Genomic DNA, 19,011 nt, shown 5'->3' on the forward strand with positions numbered 1-19,011 from the left:
TCTTAACTGCTGAGCTATCTCTCCAGCCCCCAGGTCCGAACTATTAAATCACCAAGCTAGGACCACCGATGACAAGCCTACCACCTTAATATGAGAGAAGATAGGAACAGTTCTTCCTTTCACCAAAGCCAATGGCCCCCTCTCCCTGCAGCTGACCCAGAAGGAAAACAAAACCTACGGGGACAGACCCATCAGTGTTACCAGTCAGTTATGCCTGAGAATGAATGAGTTTATCAGATCCTTCCTGAGAAAAGATTTTTCTGAGCAAAAGACTAGCGGTAATACAAAAAGGCACTGGGCTCCGGATCAGAGCGGACGGGAGGAGGGGACATGGCAAAGCGGGAAACACAGTACGTGGTCGGTGTCTGATGACTCCTTTTCAGTCTTGAAAAAGCCTCAGAGAGCAGTGACCAAGTCTAGGACTTGGTGCGGGAATGTCACAGGCACACAGAGTACCCGCTGGGAGCAGGTAAGACAGATAACCCCAGGCTGATACTGGCAGTGAGCAGGAGAAAGGGGCCGTCTCTAGACAGGACATGGAGACTCCATGGCTGGTGTGCCAGGGCTCTGTTCTGGGCTCAGGTTAGAGAGTGCCTGCATCTGGAGAAAGCATCAGAGCACATCTGCCCCCCCTCCCGCCAGGCAGGGCTGAGGAGGGGCCGGAGGTGTGACATTCATGTTCCTGAGCCCCAGGGACCCTGACCACACGGGCTGAGAGACAGAAAGGGGATGGGAGCAACAAGGGTCAGGAGTGCTGCAGGCCAGGGGCTGGCATGGAGAAGGGCCCTTGGGTGTGTCTGCAGGTCTGTCCTGGCAGGCAGGGCTTTCACACCTGTGGGACAAAGGCCAATTAGAACAAGGAAACGGGGTTCACGGGACTATGGGGGAGGGCCCCTCTGGACAACCAAGCCTCCGCTCACCCACACTGGGTAAGTACCCCAAACCTAACAGTTAGATGGGGCAGGCTTTGCTAAGCTACAGCTCGGTCAAGCCAGAACAGGGCTCCATAACTCTCATGGGAAAGTCATCTAAAGCACACACAGCGGGGCAGAACCTGGGTACCTAGACCACTCAATGGCAACCCAGTTAGAGCTGTGTATTTGGAGAGGTTGAGGGCCTTCCATATCTCAGGGCTGGGAGCCTTCTGCCCCACTCACCTCGGCATCCAGGGACATGGCCGATTTGTTTCCCCACTGAGCCCTCCTGGTGACGGATGCCTCTTTCTGTACCTCCTGATCAGAGTAGAGACTAAGAACTCAGAGGTAAAGAGGGACTTGGGACCCCCACCTGCCCCTTCCTGATGTCTTTGTTCTGCCTGAAGGGACAAGGACTCAGACCCACCCCTCTCCTCAGCTCTCACCCCCAGGTTGGGTTTCTATCCTATACCCCTTGCCCCCTTGCCACCAGCCCCACTTCTGAAATGACCCATTGCTGTCAGGCCCATCCCTCCTCTGACCTGATATGTGGGTAAGGGTACCTGAGCGCCCTGGTCTCCAGAATCCTGGGTCTTGCTGATCCACAGGTTAAGTCTTGATGTCACAACCCCTGACAGTCGCAGATTCTCCTAGAAAAAAAACTCCCAGAATGGGGAAGAGAGTCTCTCTACCACAACATCACTTGGCACAAGCTGTGTGTAGCTGGGACAGGCCCCACCCTGGGGAGTTCTGCACCCAGTTAAGGAGACTCAGTCAGAACGCTACAGTTTCTAACACTGCCGAGGCTGAGGCCCAGGCTCCAAGGATGTCAGACTAGAGCCCCAGCAGTTGGGATCTGGCCCTCACCTTTCTGATGGTTGGTTCTGTGCGGCTCTGGCCTGCCAGCTCCTTCTCAAAGAGGTGGCGCTTGCTGGCTACACCGGCAGGAGTCACAAGAACCTCAGTGCGGGAGGAGCCTGGAGATCTGACAGATTCTGATCTCTGTAAATCAGAGATGAGAGCAGCTGAGCCATAGCTGTAATGTTCATAAATAGCGCCCTCCACCCCGGCATGGGCTCCCGAGGAATCCTCCGCTCCCACCTGTATGGCTGTGTGGTATCTCTCGAGTTTCTCTCCCAGCTTCACCGTGCTAGCCGGCAGTCTCACACTCGCACTGTAGGATGGGAAGACAGATTTGAGATGAACCAGCCTAGATTCTGCAACACCCCCAGGGAGGCCAGGCCTACCCCCTGGGCTTGAAATGCAACCCCTAATACCCCATCCTGTGGGCAAGAGGGAGGACAGGGACTGATGAAGAAGATGCCTTTGTTGCAGAGAGGATTGCAATGACTTGGTCAGGGTGACGTTTACAGACTCCAGGAAATTCTACACCTCTGAGGAATAGCCTGTCTACTCCAAGGGGCATTTAAAGATCAGACGAGCTTTCCACTGTTCCCATCCTGCCTCCTCCTCTCACACCCTGTCCCTTCCACTCACCTCGGTTCTCACAGGCTGCAAGGTCACAATAGCCCCTGCGCTACCCCCCACACCCGGCTCACACTGCTGTCCCTGCATCCACCTGCCTGGGTGGCTATGGGTTTAATGGTCTCAAGTGAGTCACTTGAGGTTAGCCACTGTCTTGTCCTTTGTTCTCCTCTTGCTCCGTCCCCTCTCCCAGTCCTGAGCCTAGGAACATAAACCCTTATTAAAGGTTTAACAGATAGGTAAGTACAGCACAGGTGGGTGAAACTTTAACACCAGCACTAAAGTTTAGATTTTATTTTTATCCCCGCCCCCTCCCCCAAGCAATGTTCCATCCTCCATCTACTTGGCTTGGTGATACAAGGGTGGTTACTAAGCATGCAGGTTCCGGGCCTGCCACAGCCAAGTCTTTTCCTTCTTTGTCCTAACCATAGTCTCCCTTCTGGAAAGCTCTCTTACCCTTTCTCACCCCAACTCCAAGATAGACCAAAGCCTCCTCCCTCTTCAGAGACTCATCAAAGCTGCTTCTCCTCCAGGCAACTCTCCCGGGGCCCACAGGACAAGTACTCCCGACAGCACACAAGCTGTCACGGCACTGCCTCCCAGTGTCATCTCAACCCACCCCAGGACCTCCTATCAATCCTGTCGCCCCGCCAGATCGACAGTCCCAGGCAAAATCTGCACCTTCCCTAATGTATGCTGCGGCACAGCCTGGCACACCAATAGGAGGCGAAAACAGATAAACACATAGCCAGAAACAAGATCAGGCCTCCAGGCAGCTCACCTGCGGGTTAAGGTTGTTTCTGAGTTGTCTTTCCTGGGGCTCATCTGAAATGAGAAGGTAAGTGAGGGTCTTAGGCAAGTCCATGCCCCCTCTCCAGTGAGGAGTCTAGCTCCCAGGATGCATCTTCTTCCTGAGAATAACCCGCCCCCCACCAAGTGCCAAGCCTTCATTAAAAGTCTTAATCTAGAAGCACCTGCCTTCACTCTTCTGTGTGGGTTTAAAGCCCTTCCAACTGCCACCCCACCCCAGCCAAGGTACCTGTTACGACCTGTGTTCCTATCTGCCTCTCCACTAACCAAGAGCCTTGAGGGTACTGGTCAACCTCAGGCATATGGCCTCTTCCCCAGGGCCCGGCATGCATCAAGACACAAGGCACATTCAACCAATGGATGAGCAGATGACCCAGTAAACAAAAAGATCAAGAATAAGCCCTGAAACAGGCGAGACTTTCCAATCTCATCACATAGAAGCAAGGAAGGGGCAGAGAATACTGGAGAGAAACCTGCTGCTCTCTGTCCTTCCCTCCTCCTAAGGAAGATACAAGAGATACAGGTCAGTCTGCTCTGGCAAGTTCATCTTCCTGCAGTCCTGATCTTATCCACTAGGTGGGACTGCTCGTGTGTGTATCTCTCTCTCTCTCTCTCTCTCTCTCTCTCTCTCTCTCTCTCTCTCTCTCACACACACACACACACACACACACACACACACACACATATTTTCTAAGTCTTCAGCCTGCTTGCGTTGGGCACCGTGGAAAGTCAAAGCTCCTGCCTGTCTAAAGAGACTTCCTGTTGTGTAACCTAGGCTCTTGCTTAATGGGTCCTGGTTTCCTTTGCCTGCTCTGCAGTGGGCTGATGACTAGGCTCCACCCAGCCCTTACCCGAAAGGAGATGGTCCTGGGGCTGGAGCGTTTGAGGGAGCTGCTGTAGGTGAGCAGAGTAGGTGAGGATATGTCTGCCTCTTCATCCTTGCTGGGAATTTTCACCTGAGTGAAACAAAGATGTCAGATGAGAACTCACCTTCCTCCGTAAAAGGGTAAGGTGCTCCTAGGCCCAAGAAGCCCCCAAGCCCAAACTTCCAGGGGGACCTCAGGTGACCTGGCTCATCCCAGAAGCTAGAGATGTCTCACTCTCCCGCCCCTGCTATACAGTGACCACACGGCCTCACGTAGCCCAACCACCAGGCAGAGCTTTAGTTTGGAAAGATCTGAGGTTGTCTAAGCTTGCTATCTAGCCCACGGTTCCCATGCTTAATGGATGCCTGTTTCCTCGGAGGGCTCTGTAGTGGAAAGGGAACAAGGTTACCCAGGCTCTGAACAGACATAAATGGCTTTGGGGGCCGGAGTCCAGGACCTGGATGAGGATGTGGTTGGAGACACCCGGTACTCTGCACACGGCCCCTTTTGGTTCCAACAATTTGCCTCTGACTCAGTCCCCTATTCGGACAGTAGTTAGGAATTCTGACTTGCTAGGAGAGAAAAACATGCCAAGGCCAGCCCAACAAGGGAGGAGAGGAGGAAACAAGGGAGATACAGGCCTCAGGGCTGGCCTGTCAAGGAGGGGAAAGGGGCAATGCCAACCTGGAGTGTGATGGGTGGGAAGCGAGAAGCCTTAGTCGGAGGGTCTGTTGTACCCTGCTCTGCAGAGGAAGGTGGGTTCTTCCCAGGGACAGCCTTCCCTCTGGGCTCCCTTGTGGTAGCCTGGCTTCCCCCAGGGGCTGGGGGCTGCTCTGAGGCCGTTGCCTTCTTTGGAGTCATCTTTGTCTCTGAGACTAGTGACTTCTCGAAGATGGATGTTTTCTCTGACACCAGTCTCCTCTCTTGCATCTTCTCAGAGATCATAGCTTTTTCTAGAACTGGAGCAGACCTTTTCTCTGGTGCTGCTGTCTTCAAAGACGTGAGTGTCTTCTCGGGGACGGGCAACTTGTCTGACACACTTGTTCTTTCTGGAACCAACTTCTCTGGGCTGTGTTTCTTCTCAGCCAGGGATGCTTTCTCTGTGGCTGCCCCCTTCTCTGAGGGGCAGGCTTTATCTGAAGTCAGTCTCTTGGCAGGCACTGGGGTCTTCTCTGGGCCAGGCACTTTCTCAGAGACCAAGGTCTTCTGCTGGACCTCTGCGTCCTCTGGAAGCCCCTTTCCCCCTCCCCCAAGCTCTCTTCCCTTTAGGTGCTCTTCTTCCTGGGCCCAAGGACCTCGCTGTTCCCGGCTCAGTCTCCGGCGAGGCAGGGGCTCCGCTTTCTTCTTAGGCACAAGGGGCTGCTCGGGGCCTGGGCTGTCCCTTTCCCCCTCTAGCGTCTCCTGCACTGGAGCCTGGACAGCCTCTATCACCTGCCGCCTCTGTCGCCGTTCCTTCCGAGTCCTAAGGATGGCCTGGATGTCTTCCTCTTCATCTTTGGAGGCTGGGGGTGATGACTTGGGGACCTCTGTTTCCTCCACACTGGGGAGCCTGAATCAAAAGACACAGGGAGACAAGGTGGACAGAATCAGATGAAGTCAGGAGTGAGGGTGACCCTGGGTGTAGCTGAATCAGTGAGATGCCTCCAGGGCCACCAAGGAGGAAGCAAATAAGTCAGACCCTGCTCTCCCTGTCTCACCACCACTATTTCAAAAATAACCACTTTTCTGCATTCTGTGTGCCGCCCTTCCGAAGGGTCAGTTGAGCAAAGCACCCAGGGCTCTAGTGAAAATCACAGATTGCAGTGCAGTGTACAGTGAACGGTTCCCTGTTCATCCACAACAACTAACACTGATCAAGCAACTGCTTTATAGGTTCTAGGCCTGGAGCAATATTGGCCAGGAGGGCTCAAAGGAGTGAGTTCAGGCCCTGTCCATCAGAACTTAGAGGAGGCCATGGGAAGTAACTGGTAGGGAGCTAGAAGGAAAGCCAGGGCTTCTGAGGCCCCATTCTGTCCTCCGTAGGGTATGTGTGGAATGTGGTGGCAGCCCTGGGTTTGGATCAGTCCACGGAACACAGCCTGGTCTTCCTTCATTTGGAGATGTAAAAGAACAAGAGCAACATAAAATAACTGTGCGAAACTGAGAGGTCCTAGTCTCTCGCTAAAGGAGTCTACGCCTCCTGTCACCCTGCTTTCCATGTGATTTCAGGCAAATTAACTTACTGTCTGAGCTTTCCAAACTTGCAAACTGAGCTTGTTAGGCAGTGAAATGAGAGCCATCCCATGAGAGCAAAGTCCTAGCACACTGGCAACATTCAGGAAGTTCTGGGTCCTTCTCTTCCTTTCCCTCATAATCCCCAAACCTAGATGTCAAGATTGGTCCCCTTTTGTTCCCCTTGGAATAGAGACGGTCAGAGTATGGGGAAGTAGCCTGTTTAAGGGACATTTGACAAAGCTGGATAGACACTGTGGCCACACTCAACTAGGTACAAGTCCTTGATAAGTTATCTTAGTATGCTTCCTGAGTCTCTCCTCCTGTGAAACAAGTTATCAACAGTGGCCTCTCAGACATCATGAGGATGGAGAGACCACATACATAAATAAAATGTCCAACAGAGTAGGGCTCATGAACAGGCTCACCAAACAGCTCCATGAGTGTGATGACGAGGATAGGGACCATGCTTGGGCTGAGGATGGCAAGGAACTTAAATTTTATCTTCCCACCATCAACCTTATTCCAGGACCAAATCTCTAGCAGGTCAAACAAATTTCACATAGTCTTCTGGGGCAGGTAGGTCCCCTGCTTCCACTCAGAATGGAGAAATGATGTTCAGATCCTAACCCAACCACGTACCTCTCCACAGATCTCTGAGCTCCATTCTGGGTGACTTTTGGAGATTCATCATCTGTGGTTGAACTCAGGTTGCGGTGCCTCCGCCTGCGTTCTCGCTCCTGTTCCTCTTCATCCTCCAAAGTCCGCTGCCTGGCCAGGCTAGGAGAAGAAGGCAGGCATCAGCACAGCCCAGAGACCGGGAGGCACCTTCCCTAACCAAAATCCCACAGGTTTGGAGAAGACAATTGCCTTCAGTTAGCCCTGTGGCCAGCGGCCCTGGGGCACTGCAGTGCCGGTGCTGGGGCAGAGATGTTGTAAGTACAAACACACACCAGATTTCAAAGACCCAGGATGAAGAACAAAGTGCAAAATTTCTCACTGCAACAGTGTAACTCTCTCTGATGGCCTGTAGTTCCAGCTAGCTAGAAGGCTTGAGCCCAAGAACCTCAGGCTACTCTGAGCTACACAGTGAGAGTCTATATCAAAAGAAGAAAGAAAGATAAAAAGTATATATTGACTCCATATTGAAATGATCACTATAAGGTATATTAAAGCAAATAAGATACATTATTTAATTTTCCCTTTTTACTTCTTTAATGTAAACTAGAAAACTAGAAAATTTAATTTTTTTCAAAGCAGTTCCTTTCTTCACAACTTGCAGGGATCTAGTTAGACCGGAGTGTCTCCCGGTTGACATCACTGACATTTCAGCCAGATAATTCTTTGTAAGGAGCTGCCTTGCAGGGTACCAAGCAACACCCCTAGATGCCAGCAGAAGCAGTGTCCATTTGGGACAACCAAAGACATCCTCCAACATTACCAATGCCCCTGAGCTGGATTTTCCTGAGGGAGCAGAAGGTCTCTGGATGATGGGAACAGGGAAGGTGGCATGGTTCTCTCTGAAGGAAGAAGGTGACCTCGTCAAGGTCCTCGCTCTTCTGAGTTCTTAACAGACAATAACAGAGGAATTGCCTCAAAGTTGCTCACTCTGCACAAAAGCCCTTGGCCTCTGGTGGTCGGGGTAAGTGTAACTCACAAATGAGACCAAGAGAAAACCACTACATCCTTCCACTTCTCAGGCCCTCCCCCAACTTCTAAAGCCATGTTCTACCTGCCGGGAGCAGCAAGGAAACGCCACATACTCTATGTCTGGTTTCCACTCCTGTGACCTCGCATTTGTGGGGCTAACTAGACACTTTCAGGCAGCCAAACAGCCTCCCACTAATCCGTTCATGCAGCCAGCCAGGCATCTGGCATTCCAACCAACCCGTGCACTTGCCGCTTCTCACCATCTTTATCCACATACTCTACCAGAAACCCACCCTGCCCACTTTCTCTCCATTCACAGACAAACAACAAACAAACACTCAAAGGCTCTAATGAGTGGCACCCTTACTCTGTGACTAAGTTTGGGTATTGAGGAAAATATGCCTTGGCATATTCCTCTTCCTTATACATAGTTCTGTCCTTGGAGAGGCAACTTTTGAAAGGCAGTTGTGTTGGCTTGCAGCTGAAGAAGAGAACAGATACAAAAACATTCCTCAAAGGGATCTTTACTTATACATATGTTACAGTGAGGTCGGGTTTAAGGTATAATGTGCAAGCCATGTTTACCTATTTCACCTATGAATTTCTCAGAACGGGGTGTAGAAGTCTTTTTAAAGTGGTTTATCAATAATGTTACAAACAAAACAAACAACAACAAAAAAAGAAAAAAGAAAAAACCTCCTGGGTGTCAGCAGGAGACAAAAATCAAAACCCTAGGCAGGGAGGGGGCCTGTCCCTCTCATTGAGTCTATTTCCTCACTAGCCCTGCTGCAAAACTTACAATCTGGACACATTGCACCGCATCCGAAATGTATGTGTGGGCCTCTGGGGCCTACTCAGGACCTGGTCTAGTTCTCTTGCTCTTGGACAAGTCACTACCTTCCTCTTTTCACTTTAGAAAAGGATTGCTCTCCAGGGCTGGGCATCCTATCTATACAGCCAACATTCACTAACCCAGTGCTTTTTGAGGGCCTACAGGTCAGGCATGATTCTAGGAGCTAAAGTCCAACAGGCAAGAAAATAACACATCTCCCTTCATAGAGGTTAGGGGAGTCAAACAACAAGCAAGGAAGCAAACCCAGGACAAGACAATTAGACCGGCTGGAATGAGAGAAATGCTTGGGTGTACAGACCTAGTGCAAGAGAAGGAGCCAGCAGGGTCTGTCTGGTGGCACAGGGTCCCAGAGGGGGGTTATGAGTGCAAAGCCGTAGTGTAAGAACTGGGGCTCAGAGGAAGAGGATAGGCTAGGGACAGCCAACAGAGGAGCTAGGCAGGAGCAAGGACAGAGCAGCAGATTCTGAAGACCTCTGGCATCTGACATGGAGACCAGCACATAGCCAGTGCCAATGATGCAGAAGAAAAATGCAAATGTCACTGGCAGAATCCAGGACTCTCCTATTCCTGAGAAATCTCCGACTTCTGCCTTGATGCAGAAGAACGCACAGAGGGGGGCGGTGGGGGGGGTGGTCTGCCTCATCTCTCTACATAGGGAGGCGGTGGGGGGGCGGTCTGCCCCATCTCTCTACAGGGAGGCGGTGGGGGGGCGGTCTGCCCCATCTCTCTACAGGGAGGCGGTGGGGGGGGCGGTCTGCCCCATATCTCTACAGGGAGGTAGTGGGGGGGCGGTCTGCCCCATCTCTCTACACAGGGAAGGGGGTGTCTACTTATCAATCACCCCAAGGAAAGGAGCTACCTTAGAAGAGAACCTTCTGGAATATCCCAATTCTACCATTATGAGGGCAACCTCAGTTCCTCTGCTCATCTGAGTCACAATTGTATCCTGCCTCAGTGCAAACGGAAAAGGGCTGGGGTTTTTCTTTATGGCCTTGACCGTGGATCTTAAGCAGGACTCCCCTGGGCCTTCTCATGAGCCCCATAATCTCTGAATGTTTACAGACTTATTCTTCATTCATCCCCACACTGCACACAAACCTACAGCCTCTCTCCTCCACCAGCTTCTGCTGGTGTACAAACAGGGCCATCCTTCCTGCACACACTCTGCATGCACCCTGCCCCATCCTAGCTTGGGAACAACTCCTACCCTCCAGAGAAGGTCCATATCCAGAGGAAAGTGAACACTCCCCGACCCACACCCAGCAGGGCTGGGTTGGAGCCTCCAGGATTCCTTGACCATGAGCAACACTGTTCCCATAGGCTACTCACCGCCCTTGGGGAAGCAGGGGGTTTGTTTGCCCTCCTCTGGGGCCTTATGTGGTGTGCCATCAGCCTGAACCAGGTCTCCTCAAATATGACTCATGACAAGGTTGGGACAGGGCTAGCTGCAGAAGTCTGGGCCAGGTGTCCTTTAGTGTGTCCAAGCTTTATGCCCACACCCCAACACTCAAGAAGGGGGATGTGGTCACCCACACCTGCTACTCAGAAATCTCCTGACATCCAGCAAAACATGAGTCCTTTCATTACCTCACCCCACCCCAGGAGAAGTATGTTGTCTCCAATTAGCAAAGATTATTGGCCTGTAAAGGAGAAAATGGACAGAAATGGAAGAGAAGGAAGGCCAAAGGTCAGCTTCCTTAGCAGGTACAATTACTGGAACCCCGGAAATAAATAAATTATTTTGGGGGCTTAAAACGGCTTGAAAATTCAAATATGGTAAAAAACAAATCAATAAGTAAAAGAATGAAGGAGGGTGATCTTAGCACTTTACAAATACCACTGATGCTAATCCATACATAGCTATGAGCAAGGTGGTGCTACCCAACTCGACTCAGAGAAGCCTGAGGCTTAGAGAGTTCATAACTTTCGGACGGGGCTTGGTTACTAAAAAGAAGGAACAGAGACCTTCCACCTGAGTCACCGTCTCAAAGTGTCATGCCCTCATGGACCAGAAAAGATGCCCTGCAAGTGCTGGTCCAAATTGGAGCCTAACAGCTGAACATTCAGAAGGAAAAGGGGGCCCGAGCAGGAGCAGGGGTAGCCAAGCTCAGGGAGCAGTTGCAAGAACTGCAGTTCGGGGAAAGCCAGCAACTATGAAGCCCTAGAGCCAGACCCTCTGTGGAATTTGCAGGCTGTACAGCCCAGAGACTTGGCAGCTGACCGTGCAGCCCAGCCAAGCAGCTTGCTGTTCACTCCTCTCCACACCCTTTCCTCCACCTCCTGGCCTTCACTGGGGGAACATATGTCCCTCTCTGCACCTCCAGGTGAGGCTGCTATCCATCCTTACTCCCAATTCATCAACTCCACCCTTTCTCATGGATGGCTAAGATATCACTGCCCTATTACACGTGGAGTAGAACCCACTTTCCCCAGGGGTCACAGAGAAGCCAAGTACAGGGCAGATGAAGGCTCAGCTGCTCTGGTTTAAGTAGCTAGAGAGGGTTTGTGAAGATGTCCCAGAAGCACTTAGTGAACCCTGGGGCTCAAAGAGCTGGGCCTGGGGAAGGGGAGAATAGCAGAAGGGCCCTCAGGGTGGCTGTGACTTTGGGTCAACCTTCAGCTCCTGACCAGGCGGGCCTCAGGCTCCCCCTCCACATGCTGAGAAGCTATTGCGGATGGTCTGAGATCTGCCCCAGACAGTCTAAAGAAAGGTATCAGGAGAATCCAGAGAAGCACCGGAGGTGAGAGGGCGTTTAAGGGCCAGGCAAGGAAATGATTAACCACTGGCCACTTAGTCCCCATGCTCTCGGATCCACCCCTCACCCCCCACAGACAGACTGGCAGATCCTCACTGGTCACCAGGTCAGCACTGGAGGAAAGGACAAGACTGACCAGGGCAAGCAGTTCTCCCCTGCCCTGCCCCAGGTCTGCAGCTCCTGAGCCTCACGGCTAAGGACAGTGCGTACAGGCTCACGTCTTCGCCTTGGTTCTAGTTAAGGCCACCCTTGTCACACCCTCAGCACAGGCCTCCCCAGCCTGGGAGGCTCCGTTGCTGGTGACTCACAGCCCTTTCCAGCCCTTTCCTGCAGCCCGCTGGGGCTTGTTGCTCATTCAGAGAGCAGAACAGGAGCGGTCCTCCGTTCCAGGTGTCTCATCAGGGAGCCTGCTGGCAGCAGCTGTCTCTGCCCACGGGCTTCCATGAAGGCTGGGACTGGGCAGGGAGGCCAGACTAGGTCTTCCGGTGGCAGGACTGGTTCCCCAAGGCTTCACTATCACTTAGCCTGGACATCCCACGGGAACTCAGCCCCACCCTACAGCCACAGAAGTCTATGTCCAACTGTGCAGCGGACAAGCTAAGACCAGATTTCATCCCCATTAAAAATTCTAGTCCCCCAGCCAAATGCACACACACACACACACACACACACATCACACCATATACACAGGGTGGGGGGCTTTGAAAACAAAAAAGTAAATAAAATAAAGTCACAAACATCCTCAGCAGTCTGGGCAATTTTAAGGAAGTGAGCCCTGTTTTGTATTTATAACCTAACACGCAGTTCTAACATCTTCAGCAACCATTTAGATGGAACTCATTGGGAGCAAACTCAGCTGCCCACCTGGGCATCTCATCTCTACACAGGCCATAAACATGCTCACCCACACAGACGCTGCACTCCTTGTATCTGAACATGCATTCATAGGCACTAACGTGCCCACACCCAGAAACAAAGACACTCCTTCACCAAGCCCGCGCACACTGACCCACAGGCAGAGTCCAAGGCCTTGCCCCTGCACCAGCTCCACCCTCGGCACATACCTTCCCTGGGGTGTGTCTGACCTCTAAGGCAGCCTGGGTTCCCTCTCCAGAGCGGTGGATCTCACCCTCCTTCAGGCTTACCTTTCCCCTTCTCTAGATACCATGGGCCTCTCTGTACTAAGACTGAGGGCACCCATACCTCAGAGCAGGGTCCCAAGGGTCTGAGGAGGTCAAATGGATGAAATTCTGTGAGAGATTGAGACAGAAAAGAAGAACAGGAAAGAAAGAAAGAAAGAAAGAAAGAAAGAAAGAAAGAAAGAAAGAAAGAAAGAAAGAAAGAAAGAAAGAAAGAAAGAAGAAAGCGAAACCCTCTGAAGCCCTCAGGGAGACCCCAAGGGGCAGCAGTGTTTAGGTGGTGGAAATTGTGAGAGATGCCTTGATAAGCAAGGTTATGGTACCCTTGCTGCTAAAGTGTTGCTAGGCTGCACCTACTAGATAACTCTGCCCCCATAGTAGACCTGAAGACCTAAGTCCACTTGAGAGAGAACAAGAGGCCAATTTTACCCTGACTGGAGCCTAAGAAATAGGAAGAGCAGGGCTCCAGTGTGGGCCTCTGCTCCCTTGGGACAAAGGATGCATTCCAAGTTAGGGACTCAGTGGAAGGACATGGGATGGAAGATGCTCATTTCAACGGTTCTGGAGAGGGAAAGGGCAGCTCCAAGAGGAGGCACAAAGAGAGGGGCTGCCTCTTAGGTACCCACCCCTCCTAGGCTGCTCCGACCCTGATAGGCTGTCCAGCAGGCAGGCATAGCATATACAGTTTCTGACCCAATGGGACCAGTTCACAAACTTAGATGGCAACACGGACAGGGATAGCAACTATCCTGCTCCCAGCGTAGATGCCACCCCAAATGCGAGCTGAGAATCTGAGCTTCTCTTAGGATGAGGGAGCTGCTTTCTGTGAACCTAGTCACAGATTCCAGCACCGTTGACTCCATTAGGTGGGGCTAAAGGACACTCCCTAGACCTACTCTAAAACTCTTTAGAGAGGAGCAGAGACTGGGGGTCCACTAAAGAATAAGGCTTGGGGTAACTCTTGGACCTTCCCAGCCCCATAAAATGTTCCTTTGCCCTCACAGACAGTGGCACCCTGGGCTGTCCAGGCTGCGGACCAGCCTTCTCCTAGCCTATTCTTTAGGACCAAAGGGGACAGGAAGCTGCGGAGCAGGGAAACCACCCTCCCTGTCATCTGAGGGGTCGAGAGTTTGGTCTCAAGTCTGTCCACACGAAAAGCAACAAGACCAGGGTCCCGCTCCGCCAGGGTAGCAGGCCTGTGTCCTGGAGAGGAGATCCGAAGAGGCGAGACTACACCCCAGCCCCGACCCACCCAGCCTCGGTGGCCGCTCTCACCTGGACAGCGCGGACCAGTCCTTTCTGCTGACCGACATGCTGCCGAGCCCCGCGGCCGCCGCGTGCCGAGCTCCGCGCACCGCCGCTCACCTGCGGCCCCTCCCCCGCGCCAGGTAGGGTCACATGGCCGCTTATCTCAGCCCCGGCTCTGCCCCGCGCCGCCGCGCTCCCATTCGCCGGCCCCAGGAGCTGCCTCTGGGGTGTGGGCGTCCCAGACAAAGCCGCGCAGATCTCCGCCAGGGCGGGTCTCCAGCGCGGCCGCTCTGCGGGACTGTCCACCGGACTGCGGGCTGCACCGAAGCCGGGGCTAGCGCGGGGTTGCACTGCTGCTGGGGGCGAGGGCGGGAGACTTCCTGCTCAGAACCAGTTGGACCAGCTTGGCGCCGGCCCGCGTCTTCTCTCCGAGTCGCGGTCCGGAGTGCCAGGGAGTGGGGCAGGGGGCGGGACCCAAAGATCGGGGTCAGGCTGAGCTCGCTGCCTGGAAATCGACTTAGTCCGCAGAAACCCAATAGCTGGAAGCTGAACAGAAAAGTTAGAACAGGTACCGTAATCTCGGGTGTAGAATGCCGGCAGCTGTGAGGAAGTGGGGACTCCTAGAGAACACCCCAAAGTCAGAAACTTTCTTAAAGACTGTGGTGAGATGAGCAGACGATCATGAGAAACATCCCGTAGAAAGCTAGTCTCTCCCAACAGGAGATGAGGCTCAAACCCGCCAACAGGGAGGGAGTGCACACGGCTATAAAAATATATGCACCAAAGACACGGACCCTGCTCTCTGATACCCCACCGTAGGCTAAGGGGCAGGGCTTAACTGTGCCATAGAAGCAGTTTTGCTCCCCCAGGAAGAATGAGGGCCATAGATAACTGAGACTAATATTGCAACAACCTAAGGCAACTCGGACACCACCCATGGGCACTCATTTGGGTGGGTGAGCACTGGAACCTACCCTCCTGACAGATCAGGTCAAGCTGGGATCAGGTACCTGGATGGGAATTTTACCTTCCCTGAGAGATCAGAAACGGAACCAACGGCTACTGCAGGCCCTGTTGGAAGAAGGATGGGTACTACTCAACCCACAGAATGAGAAGTCAGAGCTGGCGTAATTGCCTTCAGAGATCCACCTGTCTTTGCCTCCTAAAGCCTGGAAGCGCTGGGATTAAAGTCATGAGCCAGGGGGCTATTTTTTGTAATCTACAAAAGAAACGAAGGGGGGTTTAGTGAAAGTTAACATTGTGCAGGAGGTGGGGCTAGCAGGAGCACGGGTAAGCTGAACTGTCAGACGTGATTGCCAGAGCTGATGAGTCGAGCCAGGGGGAGGAAGTTGGCTATAGACCACAGAGGGTTTCTTGATATTTTAACCTGATATTAATTCTCAGTTTGAGGAGCTATCTCGGCATTGTCAGATGGTCCGCAGCCGCCAATATCCATTTGAATTTAAAGTCTTAGGAGGAGCTGTCCAGGAGATCTTTGGATGTTAGTGTAGGAGCGTAGAAGATGGCTTGGCATTGTGTGCCCCATAACCCAAGGACAGGGACTGAGTAGGAAAGAGAACATAGAGTTGATAAATAAAGATGTCCTGACTTCCCAGACATCTTGAAAACGAATCTCCCTCAGTGTCCCCTTAACAGTTTGCTGAGCACACTGGGTGCTTAAGAACAGTTTGGAGAAGTACATTAACTTTATTTAAGAAAATCTGTACCATTGAAGGTGACATTCGTAGTCTTAGTCACGAGGAAGCTGAGATGGAGGGGATTCCAGGCATCTAGATCCCTGACCTCTGGGATGAGGTAAAGCCAGGGTATGGTGCCTCAGTAGCTCTCAGGGTTGCAAAGGGAGTGTAAGTGGCACAGCTGGCAAAGGTGACTATGTTCTTGTTCTCCAACAACTGCGTTCCTGCGTAGAAAAGGCTGGACATGAACACCAGAGGAGAGGCCTGTGACTGTTCAGAGAAGCGCTCCTGGGACCCAGAAGCCTGGAAGGGAATGAATGAAGGATGGCCTCTCCATCATCTCAGCTGTTCTTGGCAGTGAAAATGAACACATGCTGGGGGGGGTGGATTTTTGACCTGGCTTTGAAAGAGAAAAGGCAAAATGTATGCATTTATCTAAAGCTTACAGGAAGGCACGAACCTCAGCAATGCACAGATTAGGGGTTCGTAAACACGTAGACATGTACAAAGACAGCCAGAGGATTGTGTAGCAGTCCCCTATCCTCAGAGGATCTAAGACTTAGGGAATGGCTGAAATCACAGAGAGTACCAACCCTGTATGTGATCTTTTTCCTATACACGCTTTAAGAGAAAGCTTGATCTATAACATAGACACAGTAGGAGATTACAAAGAATGGCTAAGAATAAAGGGCTGGCAGTTGTGCTCAATGGGAAAACATATGTTTAGCAATTATAAAACCTTGGATTCATCACCTGCACAGAAAACAAGCAAGTAAGAAAAAAAAAGTGGGGGCAGGGAGTGTTCCTGCCTATAATCCCAGCACTTGTGAGGCAGAGGTAGAAGGATTGCCAGGGGCTAGAGTCCAGCCTAAGCTACATAGTGAGTTCCAGGCCAGTCTGAAATACAGAAAATGGGGGTGTAGGGGGGATGTAGAGACAATTGTAATCACACACTGTGATAAAATTGCCAGATATAAGACCTTTGTGCTTCAGACCCATTAAGAAAGTAGGGATGACTTAAAGGCAAGAACTGTGATATTGCACAGCTTATCTGGGAACAGAGGTGGCCACAGGGCTAACATTCAGAAGCTATAGCAGGACACACAGGACAAGAGAATTCAGGTTCTAGGCAGGACAGCATAAGAGTTCATTACACTACTCAGAATAATGTGCAATTTTAAATGGATGAGTTACTTGTTTCTGGAAATTTTTTCCCATTCAGTATTTTTGGGTCAGAGTTACCACAGATAACTGAAATTGTGGAAAGCAAGATCCTAGAGAAGGAAGACCCCTGTAAACACAAAATTGAATATTGTGTTTATTCACCTTTATGGAGAGGAAGGCGTTATGATGAGGGAAGGGCCCAAGGGTTTCAAAGGTATTTCACAATATCCTAGATCTGAAACTGAATGGTTGGGAGATGAGGGCATAGTTCAGTGGCTGAGGTCTTGCCTGCATGCCCAAGAGTTCAAGCCACAGCACCATAAAAACAAGTAAGTAGTGCAGAGAGGGGTGCTCACTTTGTAATTCTTTATTTATACAATGTTTAAAATGTCAGCATGTGATGGTCACTTCCTACAAGGAAAACCCATCAAGGCAAAGCCGGCTGAGTGGGAATCCCCTGACCGAGGGCAGGGGTTTTCTGTCATTTCACAGCCAAAGATAAGGCAAGAGGTCACCCCTCTTTTTCACTTCCTTGAGGTTCCGAGATACCCCACAACAGACATCCAGGCTCTGGAATCCCCCAAACACAAGACTTATATGGCATCTTACAGGAATGCTAGAATGGAAATCTGGGGGATCCCCAGCCCCGATCAGCTGATCTTTACACTCTGACATTTCAGTTCTGGCTCCATTTTCCATCACCATGGAGCAGTCTCTGTGCCTTTGGCACTGTTGGAGAAGCAGGAAAAAAATGAACAGCACCTACATCCCAAGGACCTCAGACCAGTGGTCCCTGAGTTTTGGTTATTGAAGTGGTGTTGCCAGTGTCTTAATTTGTGACTTAAGAACATTAGAAGACAGAGTGGTCCGTGCCTCAGGAGGACCTGAGTTCAAGGTCAGCCCAGTCTACAAGGAGACCTTGTCTTAGAAGACAATAGAAAACAATTAGCACACAGAGGCTATCTTAATACTTGGAGATAGGCATGCTTTGGAAGAGCCACAGCCCTTTCCCCTTTTCTGCATTAGCTCTGGGACCCCCAGTGGCTCCTCGGCAGAACACAGCCCATGAGCTAGGATCACAAATATCATTTAGGAGGACATCCTCAGGAGACCATCAGCACCAGACCACACAGTGTGTGTACCCCACTAACCAGTGGCAGCCGGTTCCCCATGCTGCACCACATAACCTGGCTCACCTTTCCTCTAAGCAGCCATGGCATTCACACAACTTTACCCCCAGGAGCTCAAAGTTGAAACACCTGCCTGTCACCCAGGGGAGGCATACTTCTGAACCCACAGCAAAGGGCCAGGCTCGCCAAGCCCGTACTGGCCCCATCGGTGAGGGAGGCCACTTGCTGGCACTGGAGTCAGGCGGGGTCCTGAGATGGACAGACTCCCAGTCTCAACCTCTGGCTGGAAAAAACAACACTTTCACTCAGTTTTCCAGGCAGACTGGAGTCGGGGATCTGTGTGCTAGTCCCGTACAACCTTGAGGAGTCACTGTCCTTCTGAATGCTTCTGCACATTGACTGTAACACTCGGTGCCAATGGCACAGGGTCACCAAAGTCCATCCTGTCTGCCTGGGTCTCGGGGTCTGGGACCACAAGTCAGCTTGGGCATATATCCTGGGAATAAGGAATCCCAGCCCCTCTCTGTGTGCAGGCCCCACAGACTGGCAAACATTTTGAGGAAAGAGAACCCTGAGGGAGTCAGGAGAGGAAGCTGTCATCTGCACAAGTTCCAGAGACATGTCCCAAGACTTCAGCAGCTTGGTCACCCACCTGGAACAAAACTGCCCCCACAGCTGCCCAGCCCAGAGCCCTGTGGGGGGTGTGACTCACTTCGCGGGGGGCCATTGTGGCTAACGTTTAACCTGGCCCCTCCTTCAGAATGACACTTTAGCCCCAGAAGTTCTGAGTACAGATCTGCCCTGTGTGCACCAGCCACTGAATGAGAATCAGACACACCGCCCGGCTTGGGGCCCTGGGACCAATGGGGACAAGGCACCTTATGAGAGAAAGGGAAGACAAAATCTGGCCTCCCGAGAACTCTAAGACAGGCAGGGTGGTAGCAGGTGGCATTCTGCCCTGCTTGTTCCCAACCAGGAGGGAGGAACATCCTGCCCTCTCCAGCTGCAGAGAGAGGCATGCCCACACAGCTGCTGTGGGTTTGTTCACACCAGACATTCTCCGAGAAGGTCTTGGGCCTCTATCCTCA

General features: G+C 51.8%; 1 protein-coding gene across 1 annotated transcript; it reads right to left on the reverse strand.

The window, feature by feature from the left end:
- Positions 1–826: 826 nt before the first annotated feature.
- Lad1 (ladinin 1) lies at positions 827–14,336 on the reverse strand. The gene is made up of 10 exons (XM_057769145.1): positions 13,960–14,336; positions 6,929–7,066; positions 4,760–5,624; positions 4,061–4,165; positions 3,181–3,224; positions 2,016–2,088; positions 1,782–1,916; positions 1,478–1,564; positions 1,158–1,232; positions 827–832 (listed from the first exon to the last, which is right to left on the reverse strand). Exons 1-10 carry the CDS (start codon positions 13,995–13,997, stop codon positions 827–829), a joined length of 1,566 nt encoding a protein of 521 aa, XP_057625128.1. The 5' UTR covers positions 13,998–14,336.
- Positions 14,337–19,011: the final 4,675 nt, after the last annotated feature.

Source organism: Chionomys nivalis, chromosome 5 (assembly GCF_950005125.1).
Source record: "Chionomys nivalis chromosome 5, mChiNiv1.1, whole genome shotgun sequence".
Classification (NCBI taxonomy): Eukaryota; Metazoa; Chordata; class Mammalia; order Rodentia; family Cricetidae; genus Chionomys; species Chionomys nivalis.

Bases quoted from the DNA above. Each gene is read 5' to 3' on its own strand.
- Lad1 (XM_057769145.1), bottom strand. From the start codon at position 13,997: ATGTCGGTCAGCAGAAAGGACTGGTCCGCGCTGTCCAG. The intron at 2,089-3,180 runs GTGAGCTGCCTG...CCCATCCTACAG, and splicing joins GAAACAACCTTAACCCGCAG to TGCGAGTGTGAGACTGCCGG. The intron at 1,917-2,015 runs GTGGGAGCGGAG...TCTGATTTACAG, and splicing joins GATACCACACAGCCATACAG to AGATCAGAATCTGTCAGATC.